We start from the raw sequence: 13,827 nt of genomic DNA, 5'->3' as shown, positions 1-13,827 counted from the left end.
ACCACCAAGTCCACTCTTTACCCAAAAACAAAGAAAATAGTTATTATCATATTATAGTTTGGATCATCCTAATAAATACAATGCATCCATCCAATAGAATTAGAGAACATGAGTGGAGGATTTAAAAAAGTAATAATTTAAAGGAGAAGGGGTCATAGTTAAATTGCCTACATACATGCATGCCTTATATTATGGAACATATAGAAAAAGTGGTTGTGCCTTATATTATGGAATGGAGGGTGTGTAAGTTTTGCGGTTTAGGTGAATTAGACATTAGAAAACAACACGATTAAAACGGAAAATAACAACTTAACAGACGATTGTCTTGTCCAAAAAAACTCAAATTTCATACCAAACAATGTAACAAAACCCAAGCTAGAAAGCAAGAACTACAGGATCTAGCATATTGCTCAGAGATTCATGAGAAACAATCAAATAACTTTGAAGACCATGAATGGATGAATCAACAATCTTGCTTAGAGATTCATGAGAAACAATCAGTTGTTTTGCTTTTTGCAAGGCTTTTATCTGAACAATCTTGGCTTTTATTCCCTCTAATATATTCGGCAAATCTTTTGCCACTTTCAGGGTTTTTTTTTTAAAAGAAAAGAATGGATGTATCAACACTAGATACTTCAGATCAATTGACCTCCTCATTTTGCTTCCAGGAATCATAAAACATAGTTTAAATTAAAAAATCATCCAAAGCATATGTCAGTGTTACTACTATTATCAGATAGCATATTGCTTGGGGAATGGGGATTCATGAGAGCAATCAGAGAACTTTGAAGACCATGAATGGATGTATCAACATTAGATACTTCAGATCGATTGATCTCCTCATTTTGCTTCTAGAAATCTAAAAACAAAGTTTCAATTCAAACATCATCCAAAGCATGTCAGTGTTACGTGATATCAGATAGCATATTACTTGGAGAATGGAAATTCATGAGAGCAATCAGAGAACTTTGAAGACCTTGAATTATCAACATTAGATACTTCAGATCATATAACCTCCTCATTTTGCTCTACACAATTAAAACACTACATTGTCAATTCAAGCATTATCCAAAAGCAAGTAATACATGATCTTAGATAGCATGCTGATGTTGCATGGGATTCATGAGAGCAATCAGAGAACTTTGAAGACCATGAATGGATGTATCCACATTAGATACTTCAGAACAAACAGCCTCCTCATTTTGATTTCCATTTCCCAGCAACTAAAGGCAAAGGCACTATACATCATTCAAAACACCATAAAGGTACAACACAATAGCCACAGAATGGGAAAAAACAATGATAAACTTTATTAATTATCAGGGAAAACAAAACAAAGATTGCATTGAGAAAAGCAACCAAAGAACTTTGGTGACTGCCTATGCGTTATTAGCAGATCAGCACTAAAATTTCAGATGCAATGACTTCCGATTTTGCTTCACACCTATATGTTGGTTCTTTGAACACGATTAAAAAACTTCCCCCAAATCAACAAATGAATTGTCCCACATTACAAATAGCTACAGATCAAGAGACTAAAAATTAGTTTAACATGGAGCGATCAGAGAACTTTGAAGACCATGTACGTGTTTTCCACAAGAAAAACTTCGGATGATTTTTCCTCCTCATTTCGCTTCAGAACACAACAACAAATGCAAATACATTAAAATGAATTAAGTGCAACCAAAATATAAGTAACAATGTGGACAGAAGAGATGATTCTGAGGAAACCGCTGGATTCCACAGAAGTTTAGAGCCCCTGTCCAATCCATGGATATAGCACCCATATATATCCTTTTCTCGCAGTTTTCCCTGTATCCAATCTCAAGAGAACAGGGGGCTAATGGTGCGAGTCGACCACAACAATACCATCAAATCCAAGAACAGCATGCGCTTAAATAAACCAATCAAACAAAAGTACCTAATTCTTGTTGTCTAATAGCTACTCCAAGGCTCTAGCAAAAAAGAATGGAGTATCAAATCAGCACACTCGAAGTAAAACCACGATTAAATCATCCCCGCAGCACAAGACCGAAGAAGGACGAGAACAATAATCGAAAAAAAAAAGAAAGGAAAATGATCGCACAGAGCGAACAGGATTGCTGAATCCTTTTTGTGGGAGGCGGGCGACTGGATGGTCATGGTCAGTCTCTCCCTGGCGGCTAGGGTTCTAAAGGGTTTGTAGAGCTAGGGTTTGTCTCCGAGGAGAGGATGAACAGTTGAGTTGTATATGGGCTGGGCCTTTCCATCTGTATTTCGGATTTTATTGGGCCTTCCATGATCTTCATAACTGTTCTTTTACGAGTACGGTTACATCTTCCATTACAAAAGTGAGACATTTCATTTCATTTTCGTTTGGAAGATTTCATACAACATATCATGGATATGCTACTGAGATAAATTTTGCGACCGGATGTACAAGATGATGTATGAAACATCATGTTCATATATGCACGGCAGCAAATATCTGCTGCTATTTACCGGTGGTATATATTTATTTACTCGATGAAATGAAAGCACTAGAATTCCACGGACATGTAGGTTGCAGAGTAGTCAGGCATCTTGTGCAGCCTCCTGAGGATGCTCTCGGCCGCCTGCTTGGCGTTCGCGTCGCCGCGGTGGAATGCGCTCACCAGCGCCGTGGGCAGCATCCTGTCGCCGGTCACCTCCCTCACGCACACGTCTTCCCCGTGCACCAGCAGCTTCTCCACCACGGAGAAACACCTGTGCCACAGGCTGTTCCCCCTGTGCTGCCTCAGCGCCGCGAGCACGCGCCTCGCCGCGCCCTGTCCGGCGAGGGCGACCACGGCCTTCTCGACGTCCACCCTGTCGTCGACGAGCGTGCACAGCGCTCCCAGCGCCGCGTCCACGACACGGGCGTCGTCGTTCTCCAGGCAGGCGAGGAGGCCCTCGACGGCGCCGGCCTCGAGGAGGCAGAATGTCGTCGCCGGCGTGCACACGCCACGGTGCACCGGGCAGACGTTCAGCGGTGGGTTCTTGCTGCTGCTATGGTTATGCACCCTTGCGTCTTTCAGGCGCTTGAGTATGGTCATCTTCTTTGGCCGCGGCTCGTCCTCCGGCGGCGGCGGAGGCCGGGACAGCTTGATGGAATGGTAGCTGAGGTTCTCGAGCCCCACGGCGGCGAGCCGTTGCACCTCGCCGCTACCGGCTGCTCCGGCGAGGAGGGCGGTGAGCACCGAGGCGAAGTCGTGGTCCATGGCCGCCTTGAGCACGTCCGGGTTGTACAGCGTCGCGGTGAGCCGCACGAGCGTGCCCACGAGGCCCTCCATGTACGGCGCGGCGTGCCTGCTCGTCGTCATCCTCGCCGCGCCGCTCCCCATCTCCTCGATCCCGCGCAGTATCGCCGGCACGGCGCCCTCCTGCACGAGGGCCAGGTTGAGCGAGACGTTCCGGTACGGTAGCCTCGACAGGAGCGTCACCGCGGCGGCGTGCCGCTCGGTGATGGCGGCGCGGCCGGCGCGGACGATGCTCCTGACCAGCCTCCTCGGCTGGCCCTGCGTCTTGCAGAGCCTCTCGGCGATGGTGTGCCCCATGTGCGCGGACAGGGTGATGAGCAGCCTCGTCGAGGCGACGCCGAGCGCCTCCGTCCAGGAGCTCATGAGCTCCACGATGGAGTGGCCCCGGTGGTTCTCCCTGACGACCGAGACCACGGCGGCGAGCGGCTTGGCGTGCGCGGTGAGCGCGAGCAGGACACGGATGATGCTGAGGTTGAGCTCGTCGGGCATGAAGCACTTGAGCATGTGGACGAAGTTGTAGATGGAGTACTTGGACGTGAGGACGTGGCCTTCCTTGTTCACCACGGTGGTGTCCGGATCAATGCCGGACTCAACGACGTTGGCGAGGACGGCGGCGGCCATGGCCTTGTAGCTGAGCGGTTCGTCGTCTACCTTTCGGATGAAGAGCTCCTCCACCATGACCGGGACGACGCCTGCCTCGACGAGCGTCTTGCTGTTGGGGCGGTGAGAGGAAAGCTGGACAAGGACGTCGAGCGCGGCCTTACGAGCCACGGTGTTGCAGCTGTGCACCATCTTGATGAGGACCCCCGACGTGCTTCCGTTGATGTCAATGGTGAGCTCCTGCTCTTGGATTAGCTCGGCTAGGTAGCCGACCATCTCCATTTGCATCTCTTCTGAACCTGTTTAGAATTCCACATCTCAGCTCAAATTTCAATTAACTTATGAGAAGAAAAGATTCTTAACTTTGAAGTTATTTAGCTCTTATGTTAAAGAAACATTTGGGGCGTTCAAGTGATGAAAGTTGTGAGGACACTAACATAGTAACATGTGCAGGTGACCACTGACCAGGTGCAGCAAAACAACTTTATTGAGTGATCAGTTAATCAATACATTTTCAGAAATATGGTGGAGAGATGTACTCCCTCTGTACTCGTAAAGGAAGTCGTTTAGGACAATGTTTAAGTCAAACCTTGTGAATATAAATCATGAATAACTTTCAAGTTGTTAAGTTTGAAAATGTAAAAAATATATGAATAGATTTGTCTTGAAAAATACTTTCATAAAAGTATACATATATCATTTTCAATAAATATTTTTATAGAAACAAGAAGTCAAAGTTGTGTTTTAGAGATCGTGTCGCTGTCCAAAAACGATTCCTTTATGAGTACGGAGGGAGTAGTGTACTTATAAACAAAACAACAATATAAGACTCGTTGTATATGACAGATGAGTTCTTACTACTGTATTTGACTAGCATAACATTTAACACACTTATGCATCAGCTTAAGTTATGAATTTCTACACAGAAACATCATTACCTTCAACAAGATGACTCTGAAGGGGTTCTAGATAGCCACTTTCAGCCATGTACTTGATGTTCTTTGAACATTTCTCTAGGTTCTTTAGGACCTCTCCAGCTTTCTGAGCAGCAATTGGATCATCAGAATCATTTATCCTCATTGTGGTGAGGATCAGGATACTTCCAGCAGTTGACCCAATATCCTCCAACAATAGCTGTGACTTTGAAAGCTCCAGCAAGAAAGAGATGGCTGCATGCCTTTCATCGGTGCCATTAGTTGACAAGAGCTTAATTGTCCGGGCAATGGCCTTAGTTTTTCCAATGATATCCTGAATACCATCATGCAAGTAATAAAATGCCATCATGAATGGTTCTGTATACCGTTATAAATAGCAGGTGAGGTACTTGAAGAGAGGACTTAGTACTTACCTTTCCTTCTTCATCCTCAACTAAAAAGCACAGAAGCTCCAGCGCGCTATGCCGAATCTGCACATTGTGGTTGTCAAACAACCGTGCTAAGAGCCTGGTGACCCCAATCTTATGCATCTGCTCCCTATTTTTCCCCCTCAGCTTTGCCAACGACTTCAGCTCATGTATGGCCTCAAGCACCATAGCCTCCGTACTTGACAGTGAGAGCGCAGTGCGGGCAATCCTGATCCGCATTGCCTCATTCCTCATTGTCCATTCTGCAATCACGCTCTTCAGGGAAGCATTGTTCATCAATGTCTTGCTTTGCAATGGCATTTTTGTGACAGGGCATATGACATTTTCAGAACTATCAGCAAACCTCTCAAAATGTTCCTCTATGGCTCTCCTTTCATATGTCACACCGCTCTCCGTTAACACAGGATCAGTCATTACCTGATTTGTCAGTGGACAGAAGAGTGCATCATACAGTGGTTCAATGTATTCTGAGACCTCTGGGAGAGAGCTGAACAAGTTGCCTCCAAATTCATCGGATTCATGGTACATTCCCTGCAGAAATTCCACTAGCCTTGGCATGTTGCTGTCATGGAAATACTTCCTGTTAGGCATGCTGTTCACTGCATTTGTCAGCATATCATCCTCTAAGAAGCCCCTCACTGAGAGTGCTTTGACCGCACCATCTGTGTAAGCATTGCTGCCAAGTGCTGATGTAGGTACCCTGCCAATATAATCACATAAATTCTCGATGACACTTTCCAAGTCTTGTGTTATGCTCAATATCTCATCATCCGTAAGTTGCAGTGCTCTGGCTCTGCATCTTGCAGTGAGGTCTTTAGCAAGGTTAACACAAGCAGGTGGAAATTCTGGCATCTGTGTCACACTACTTGGGGTCCTTCGTGCTGTTTGACGCTCCATTATGGCCGCGCCTGACTCATTGAAGTTCTGCTGCCTGACATCACCACTGACTACCAGCAACATGACTGCATATGCTTACAGAAAGCATAGATAACATCAAGCTAAATATTGTTCAGACATGGTATCTCTAAAAACTAAGTGTTTTTAAAAAATCATCACAAGAGCTTGCAATAAATTAGGCTACTAAAATGATTGTTCAGATTAGACATATAATGTTTTGGTGTTATCATGCTACTATTACTTGACTAACTAAAATATACAGGATACAGCCTTTGGTGCCACTACAAGCTCACAGTAAGTGGAAGTGCACAATATAAGAACCATGACAGTAATCTGATTCCTACAGAGATAAAAAAAAAGATCCTGAAAAGGCATTTACGAAATGCTCTTCCACATAGCCTTCAAATAAAACAATCAAGACAATAACACAGTACCTGTAGAGCTGTACTAGTAACTGGAAGCTCCAAGATCTGAACTCTACAGTGACTTCATGTAGAGTAAGTTACAGAGCGAGCCTTTTGCTGCCTCCTCTCCCCTCCAGCACTGGAACCCTGTCTTGTTCCCTGTACCACTGTATGATAGATGAATGCAAACAAACTAGACCAAGCAAAGTGTTAGGAATTTATACAGCTCTTCTATATGGCCATATGGGTTTGGTGATCCCTATTTAAAAATTGCAGTTATTTATCACATAAAAGGCCTAATGAAGCTACTGATGTCACTGAGAGAAACATGACAAAGGAAGATCAATCTTGGTGACTAGCAGACTGGCATCAGTCCTGAAACTCAGCTTAATAAGAGCTCAGGTTAGGTACTTCAGATTATCCAACAAGAGAAATACAGGTTCATAATAGGAACAAAGTTAGGCGATAGGTAGGTTGGCAAACTACCGGAAGGACTATAGACTATAGTAACAATAGTATAAAGAAGAAAGTTGCTGAAAGCTATATAGAATAGATAAATAGGGGATATAGGCACATATATCACTTTAGCTAGCAAACAAGTGCGCATAGTAAAGTTTGATTGTTACAGTTCAGCATAAAGCCGTGGATCGCTAAAATTAAATGTAAATCATAATCACAGGTGATAGTCTGATGGCGATAGCAAGCTACTTTGAAAGGATTGATGAGAATAAAAATGTAAGCACATAATCACAGGGAATGCATCTAATCATCACAAAATATCAAAGTGTTGGACAGATCGATTCCAAAGTCCAAACAGCCTATACTACAGCCTATCTTCTAAATTTTCTTGCCTGAACTCAACCCAAGCTCAACTGCACAACCTACTTGCCCACAAATTTCGGCTTTACTAATCTATGCTTAAAAAAGTTGCTTCTCTAATTCCTCGATAATTTATTGATGGCTAACCTTTACAGAACGTTTACTGATTACTGACTACTACCGTTCAACGAGACGCTGAAATGCAGTGGATGCTAGTTATTGTTGAACAAAGAATGTAATATAAGAAGAGATGCCGCCGCATACGTTGATTGTTGAACAACCATAAAATAAGGACAGATCCGGTATGACAAAAAGGACATATTCTTCAGTTAGGTCGTCCCTGTGTGATTGTGTACTTGGATGCATCTACGATTGGCAGACTGCGCAACTGATGCATAAACAAATTGAGTCAATGTCAATGGCGAACTTCAGACTAAGATAGCATACCAAGTACCAAACGCGGGTCGCGGAGACATGCTTGTTCTTCTTCTTCTGACGACGCCGACCGGTTGTGCTGGAAACCTGTAACGCGTCGCATGCGCCCGGCGATGCAGCCGACGCTCTGTGTGTTGTGCGGACCGTGCCACTGACGCGACGGCAACGGGGGCGCGCCCGACACCCAGAGGGGGAGGTCGAGGGGACGGTATCGGCAGGGGGAGGCTGTCGAGGAAGATACGCCAGAACATCGGCGGCTCGCCGGCGCCGCTGCCCATTTCCGCCGCGAGCCCGGAGGTCTGGCCGGAAGGGGAGAGGATTCTGCGCTTCTCTATCTGGGCCGTGTGATCAGAGGTAGACGGTCAGGATAGACCGACGGTCAAGCGGTGGAGGAAGCTTTGTGCGTAGAGGGACCCCCTGCTATTAACGCATAGTGTCAATTAGGCCCAGGGTGTCCAGCCCATCTCAACTTTCAGCCCACTTATCAAACTAAATTCGGCCCATCTTTATCCCCGTCGCTTCCTCTTTATCTCCGCACTTTGGGCCCACATATTACAGCTTAACGAAAAGGCTCACTTCAAATCCCTCGTGTTGTTGTCGAGTTCCAAAACCGTCCTGAACCGGAATCCTATGTACCTATATAAATCATCCACATTATTAGGAATTCTCTGCTTCCTGGTGCTTCCACGTCTTCAGTTTTTTTCAAAACCGTTCGATCGACAACGCATCCCGCATTCGCGTCGTCCCGCATCTCGCTCGCCGGTCCCACCGCATCGCGCATCTCGCTCCGCCGGCTCCACGCCCCACCGCATCGCTCCTCTCTTGCGCGAGCGCCCGCATCGGCTTCCTCTCCCGCATCTCGCTCCGCCTCCCCCACCGCATCCCTCTCGCTGCACGCCGTGGGGACAGGCGCTGCGGCGCCACGCTGCATCGCGCTCGTCTGCCTCCCTGCATCGCGCTCGCTCCCAACTGCACCATCCGTCTCCTGTACCGCATCTCGCTGCACGCCGTGGGGACAGACGCTGCGGCGCCGCGCCGCATCGTGCTCGTCTGCCCCCTGCAACCCACTCCGCCCCTAGCGATGGCTGACTCTCCTTCTCCCGCGTCGTTCCGAATCCACATCCGAGAGAAGCGAAACCACCACCGCCGGCGCCTACTAACGCCTATGTCGTTTCCGCTCCCTGCTTCCTCTCAGTCTCTTCGTGGCTCCACGCTCCGCCGGGACTGGGAAAGCCGAAAAATTAAAGCGGCTTCCCAGGTTCTTGACTGTTGACATGCTCGGTGTTTGCATGCTACAAAAACAAGCCGAAGCAAGCACCGGAGCTGAAAAGATAGGCCACCTTAATAGCAGCAATCAAACCCATCATCATGCTTTTTTTTTTTTTTGAGAAAGATCATCATGCTTTTTAATCAACACCATAACTGTTTAGAGCTTCCTCGATGGTGCCTTGCAGTTGGGCTGTGTGCGATCGACTTTTTTTGTTGGATCTTTGGTTGAAATTGACAACTCCCCACCTCAACGACTGCTGAATATGTTGGAAATTTTAGCAGCTTCATCGTCAAATCACGTCAATAGGTGCTAGCCTTTGAACAGAAGTTCCTTTATCGTCTTGATCCAGGTAGCGAATTTTTAATTTTTATAACTTACTCATTCTTCGTTTTAATCGATCGGTGGGTGGCTCAACTTCTATTTTCTGTTTTTTTGCAGAAACAGATGACAAATAGTCTACGGAGGTTTAATTTTTCGTCAACGCTTGAAGCGACCTTCTACATCCCTGGTGAATCAAGAAAGATCAGCCTCCCTTTTTTCTTTCAATCAATTATCCAGCACATCTTTTCCCTCATGGCAATGAAGATTATTATACCTGATTCTTAATTTTCCTACTTCATTTGTTTGTGACTAATGAGAATTATGTTGTCCTTACTCTATTTTGCCCAGTTTTTAACCATCAATTCTTTTTATTCTAATGGTGCAATGACATCAACTGAATTGATCAAGAACAAAGGAAGAGTGAACAGTGCAATAGTGCACAGGTATGTGATTGTTAACCTATTTTATATTTAGGAGCTTTTTATATTCTCTATTTTATTTCTTATTATGCATCCCTTCACAAAGGTAGTATTCCTATACTTGAGTATCTTATGAAGCATTCGCGTATGAACTATCTGTGTTGTGTGGATCCTCCTCCCTATTGCTTCCATAGTTCCATATGCATCAAAGGTTGCATATTTCTTTAGTTTATCAAAAAGGTCTAATTTCTCTTTGCTAGGTAATTCACCTGATGGTGTGTAGTCCTATTGTTTGTGGCAAAATGGATTTTCAAATGGGTTCGATCATTGAATTACATCACCTTTTGCTAAGAAGTTAACTAGATACATACGATTTGATCTACAGTTGAATACAATCTGTTGATCTACAGTTGAATCTAGACTGCAACTTCAAAAGATACTTGGTATTTGATCAGTCCCATTGTACTTATACTAAAATTTTAGAAGCAGATCGATGGAAATGTTTAACAGTTTAAGAACGAAAGGAACCTGATAATCAAGTGACATTGGTATTCCAGTACAGGGATCTCAAGTGAACTTTTTCACAGCTAAATTCTTCCCGTCTATCCATGCGGCCCACTACAGGCCCACTTTTTTATGGGCCAATTCACAACCCAAAATCCTCCTACCATCGTCGTCCTTCCGCTCGCGCCAGCAGCGGTGGCCGTTGCCGACACGTCCGTGCGCGGCGCCGGAGCCGGCACGGGTTCCGCCGTGGCTTGGTGGCGCTACAACTTCAGGTGATTTAGGGCATGCCATGTAAAAGCGGGCGGTGTGGCCGGTGGCTCGCTTGAACTTCAGCTGATTTAGGCTTTTAGCGAGTGGTGTTAGTTGCTAAATCAGGAGTCGTCTAATTATAAGATGCCTCGTCTCGTCCGGCCAAAGCGCCACCATGCTTGTTCCTCCCCTTATTTTCTCGCCATCGATAGCCTGCCTCGGCGTTTTCCGGTCGCGAGGTTAAAGGGGAAGAACTGAAGAAGGAAGGGAACCCATCACCTCATCAAATCTGCCTGTCTTGATTGTGCATTTTGGACTCTTCGATCCATGTCTGCGTGAAGAATTTTCAGCTTCTACTCAGTAAGAGATCAAAACGCGATTTAAAAAAACTGGAATTCCGTCCGCGCAAATCCACGCGTGGATCAGCGAGGATGGTGATGCCAATGCCGACGGAGGGCAGCGAGCCACTTCTCCCGAGGAAGCAGAGGGACGGCGGTGACGACGGCGCCGCCTCGTCGCACGACCACTTCGACGGCGCGTCCTTCTCCGGCGCGGTGTTCAACCTGTCCACCACCATCGTCGGCGCCGGCATCATGGCGCTCCCGGCCACCATGAAGGTGCTCGGCCTCGTGCCGGGCCTCATCCTGGTGATGCTCGCCGCGGTGCTCACGGACGCCTCCATCGAGCTCCTCGTCCGGTTCAGCCGCGCCGTGGGCGCCACCTCGTACGGCGAGGCCATGGGCGACGCCTTCGGTGCTTTCGGCAGGGGGCTCCTCCAGCTCTGCGTCGTCGTCAACAACGTCGGCGTGATGGTCGTCTACATGATCATCATCGGTATGGTTTCATCTCAGCATGCATTGCTTAGCTTAATCAATCGATAGTTTAATTTAGACTGTTCGGTTGAAGAAATTTTGTGAAATGATGGGCTCTCTACTCATTTTTACGCAAGGCGATGTGCTCTCTGGGAAGTCATCCAGCGGCGGCGTGCACCATCACGGCGTGATAGAAGGATGGTTCGGTCCAAACCGGTGGAACGGCCGGTTCTCCATCCTCGTCATCGTCACGCTCGGTGTGTTCACTCCACTGACATGCTTCAAGCGAGTCGGTGCGTACATGGTTGCCCGGCTCAACCACACAAAGCTACAGTTTTTTTTTTCAGTCTGAACATTTCGTTCTGACTCTAATGGCTTGTGTTCTTTTTCCCTGAGATGAGTTCAGATTCACTGAAATACACGTCGGCCTTATCGGTTGCTCTGGCCGTCGTGTTCGTGGTGATCACTGCCGGAATCACCACCATCAAGCTGATGAGAGGGCAGATTCCGATGCCTAAACTTTTCCCTGATGTTCATGACTGGAGCTCCACCTGGAGACTTTTCACTGCAGCTCCAGTTCTTGTGACCGCCTACATTTGCCATTACAACGGTACATTTTAATTACCAGCTATAAGTTTGCATTTTTATGTGGAAATGTGATTAACTTGGCACTAAATTTAGTGCACCCAATTCACAACGAGCTCAAGGACCACTCCCAGATCAGGCCAATAGTGCGGGCGTCGCTGCTGCTCTGCTTGGCCGTGTACACCACCACCAGCTTCTTCGGCTTCCTCCTCTTCGGCGAGGCAACGCTGGACGACGTGCTCGCAAACTTCGACTCCGACCTCGGCATCCCCTACAGCTTGGTGCTCGACGACGCCGTCAGGGTCAGCTACGTGCTCCACCTCATGCTCGTCTTCCCCATCGTGTTCCACGCGCTGCGGTTCAACATGGACGGCCTCCTCTTCCCCTCGGCGAGGCCCCTCTCTTCCGACAACCGGAGGTTCGGCGCGATCACGGCGGCCCTCCTCATGGTCATCTTCCTCGCCGCCAACTTCGTCCCCAACATTTGGGACGCGTTCCAGTTCACTGGCGCCACTGCCGCCGTCGCCATTGCCTACATTTTTCCTGCTGGAATGGCACTGAGGTGAGTGATGACCAACTGAACATTATTTTTTTCTTTACTTAGCTCAATCTTATACTCCCTCCGTCCCAAAATAAGTGCAGCCATGATTTTCCGCGCTCAATTTTAACTGTTCGTCTTATTTGAAATTTTTTTTAAAAAAATTAAAAACATAAGTCATGAGTAAAGTACTATTCATGTTTTATCATCTCATAACAACAAAAATACTAATTATAAAAAAATTTCAAATAAGACGGACGATCAAAATTAGACGCGGAAACTCATGACTGCATTTATTTTGGAATGGGTAGTACTAGTCTACTAGATGGTTAATTTTTTTTTGTCACGCTCATTAGATCTCTGTGATCTTGGTTGCTTTGATTTTGCAGGGATCGCCACGGCATAGCGACGAAGGGCGACAAGTATCTCGCGGTGTTCATGATTGTTCTTGCTTTGGTGGCAAATGGAGTGGCCGTGTACAGCGACGCTTGCTTGGGGACGTTTTAGTTGGCGATCGCACATCTCCGTGGTGATCTGTGCATTAGTTAGTGCGATATGAAAAATTCGTTGTTTGCACGTTGAACTCAACCATTTTGAGTTCCATTTATAATAAGTACATATGTACAAATTGCCTGCAGGTTCTGCAGAGATAGGTGTAGATAAGAATGCAGCGGTGAAAAAAAAATGCTAAACCGTGAATTTGTAGACCTTTTCTTGTTACTGACAAATTGGTTGTTCTATACATGTCCAAACGGTACTGGACAAGAACTGATCAGTTCATGTTGATTTTGGTGATAATTAAAGTCACTGGGATTCGATTGGTGTAGTTGGCATTTCTTTTACGTAAGGTAGTCTGCGTAATCAGATATTCAGATGGTGCTTTCCTGACGATAAATTCTTTTTTCTGCACGTTAGACGATTTTTTTATGGGGCAATTGTAAATTTACCACTGTTTTAAATCATTATTGCAAGACTGCCATTAGAAAATTGTAAAAATACCACTAGAACTATCATTCGAGTGGCATCCTTACAAAATTAAAAAAACCGGTGGCAAATTTGCAAATGTCCCTTTTTTATCTGCATTTTGGTGTCACAGCAAACTACAGTACTCGGTTATTTCCATCCGTCCGATTGCTTTATGAACGTCTCAGATATTGAATGCAGCCGTCACGTAGAGGTATTCACTAGACCTTTAGAAAGTTGCCCCTAACTCACACCGATGCAAATGGAGGCCCATTCTACTGTAGTACTGTGTCGCACTCCCTTTATATATATATATATAACCAATCCTAAATTTGAACCTAGATCTATACTAGATTGAGTTTTTTTTTTCAATAGAGGTAGTATTTGT

At 46.0% G+C, this 13,827-nt stretch overlaps 2 protein-coding genes and 6 non-coding genes across 8 annotated transcripts; 1 reads left to right on the top strand and 7 right to left on the bottom strand.

The window, feature by feature from the left end:
* Nucleotides 1-426: 426 nt before the first annotated feature.
* Nucleotides 427-506, bottom strand: LOC127764825 (small nucleolar RNA R160). The gene has a single exon (XR_008015969.1). It is a non-coding gene; the product is annotated as a small nucleolar RNA R160 (small nucleolar RNA).
* Nucleotides 507-603: 97 nt separating this feature from the next.
* On the bottom strand, nucleotides 604-663 carry LOC127764826 (small nucleolar RNA R160). Its single transcript, XR_008015970.1, has one exon. It is a non-coding gene; the product is annotated as a small nucleolar RNA R160 (small nucleolar RNA).
* Nucleotides 664-770: 107 nt separating this feature from the next.
* LOC127764906 (small nucleolar RNA R160) lies at nucleotides 771-850 on the bottom strand. Its single transcript, XR_008016047.1, has one exon. It is a non-coding gene; the product is annotated as a small nucleolar RNA R160 (small nucleolar RNA).
* A 103-nt stretch (nucleotides 851-953) lies between these two features.
* On the bottom strand, nucleotides 954-1,028 carry LOC127764823 (small nucleolar RNA R160). The gene has a single exon (XR_008015967.1). It is a non-coding gene; the product is annotated as a small nucleolar RNA R160 (small nucleolar RNA).
* A 99-nt stretch (nucleotides 1,029-1,127) lies between these two features.
* LOC127764907 (small nucleolar RNA R160) lies at nucleotides 1,128-1,207 on the bottom strand. The gene has a single exon (XR_008016048.1). It is a non-coding gene; the product is annotated as a small nucleolar RNA R160 (small nucleolar RNA).
* A 349-nt stretch (nucleotides 1,208-1,556) lies between these two features.
* On the bottom strand, nucleotides 1,557-1,635 carry LOC127764824 (small nucleolar RNA R160). Its single transcript, XR_008015968.1, has one exon. It is a non-coding gene; the product is annotated as a small nucleolar RNA R160 (small nucleolar RNA).
* A 654-nt stretch (nucleotides 1,636-2,289) lies between these two features.
* On the bottom strand, nucleotides 2,290-8,127 carry LOC127761069 (putative U-box domain-containing protein 42). The gene is made up of 4 exons (XM_052285285.1): nucleotides 6,552-8,127; nucleotides 5,206-6,182; nucleotides 4,796-5,105; nucleotides 2,290-4,156 (listed from the first exon to the last, which is right to left on the bottom strand). Exons 2-4 carry the CDS (start codon nucleotides 6,178-6,180, stop codon nucleotides 2,520-2,522), a joined length of 2,922 nt encoding a protein of 973 aa, XP_052141245.1. The 5' UTR covers nucleotides 6,181-6,182; nucleotides 6,552-8,127; the 3' UTR covers nucleotides 2,290-2,519.
* Nucleotides 8,128-8,614: 487 nt separating this feature from the next.
* Nucleotides 8,615-13,401, top strand: LOC127761070 (amino acid transporter AVT6A-like). The gene is made up of 6 exons (XM_052285286.1): nucleotides 8,615-9,394; nucleotides 9,484-11,375; nucleotides 11,491-11,646; nucleotides 11,760-11,963; nucleotides 12,035-12,500; nucleotides 12,866-13,401. Exons 2-6 carry the CDS (start codon nucleotides 10,973-10,975, stop codon nucleotides 12,981-12,983), a joined length of 1,347 nt encoding a protein of 448 aa, XP_052141246.1. The 5' UTR covers nucleotides 8,615-9,394; nucleotides 9,484-10,972; the 3' UTR covers nucleotides 12,984-13,401.
* Nucleotides 13,402-13,827: the final 426 nt, after the last annotated feature.

Source organism: Oryza glaberrima, chromosome 2, assembly GCF_000147395.1.
Source record: "Oryza glaberrima chromosome 2, OglaRS2, whole genome shotgun sequence".
Classification (NCBI taxonomy): Eukaryota; Viridiplantae; Streptophyta; class Magnoliopsida; order Poales; family Poaceae; genus Oryza; species Oryza glaberrima.
The sequence above is the reverse complement of the archived record's forward strand: the minus strand, read 5'-3'. Positions and strand labels throughout refer to the sequence as shown.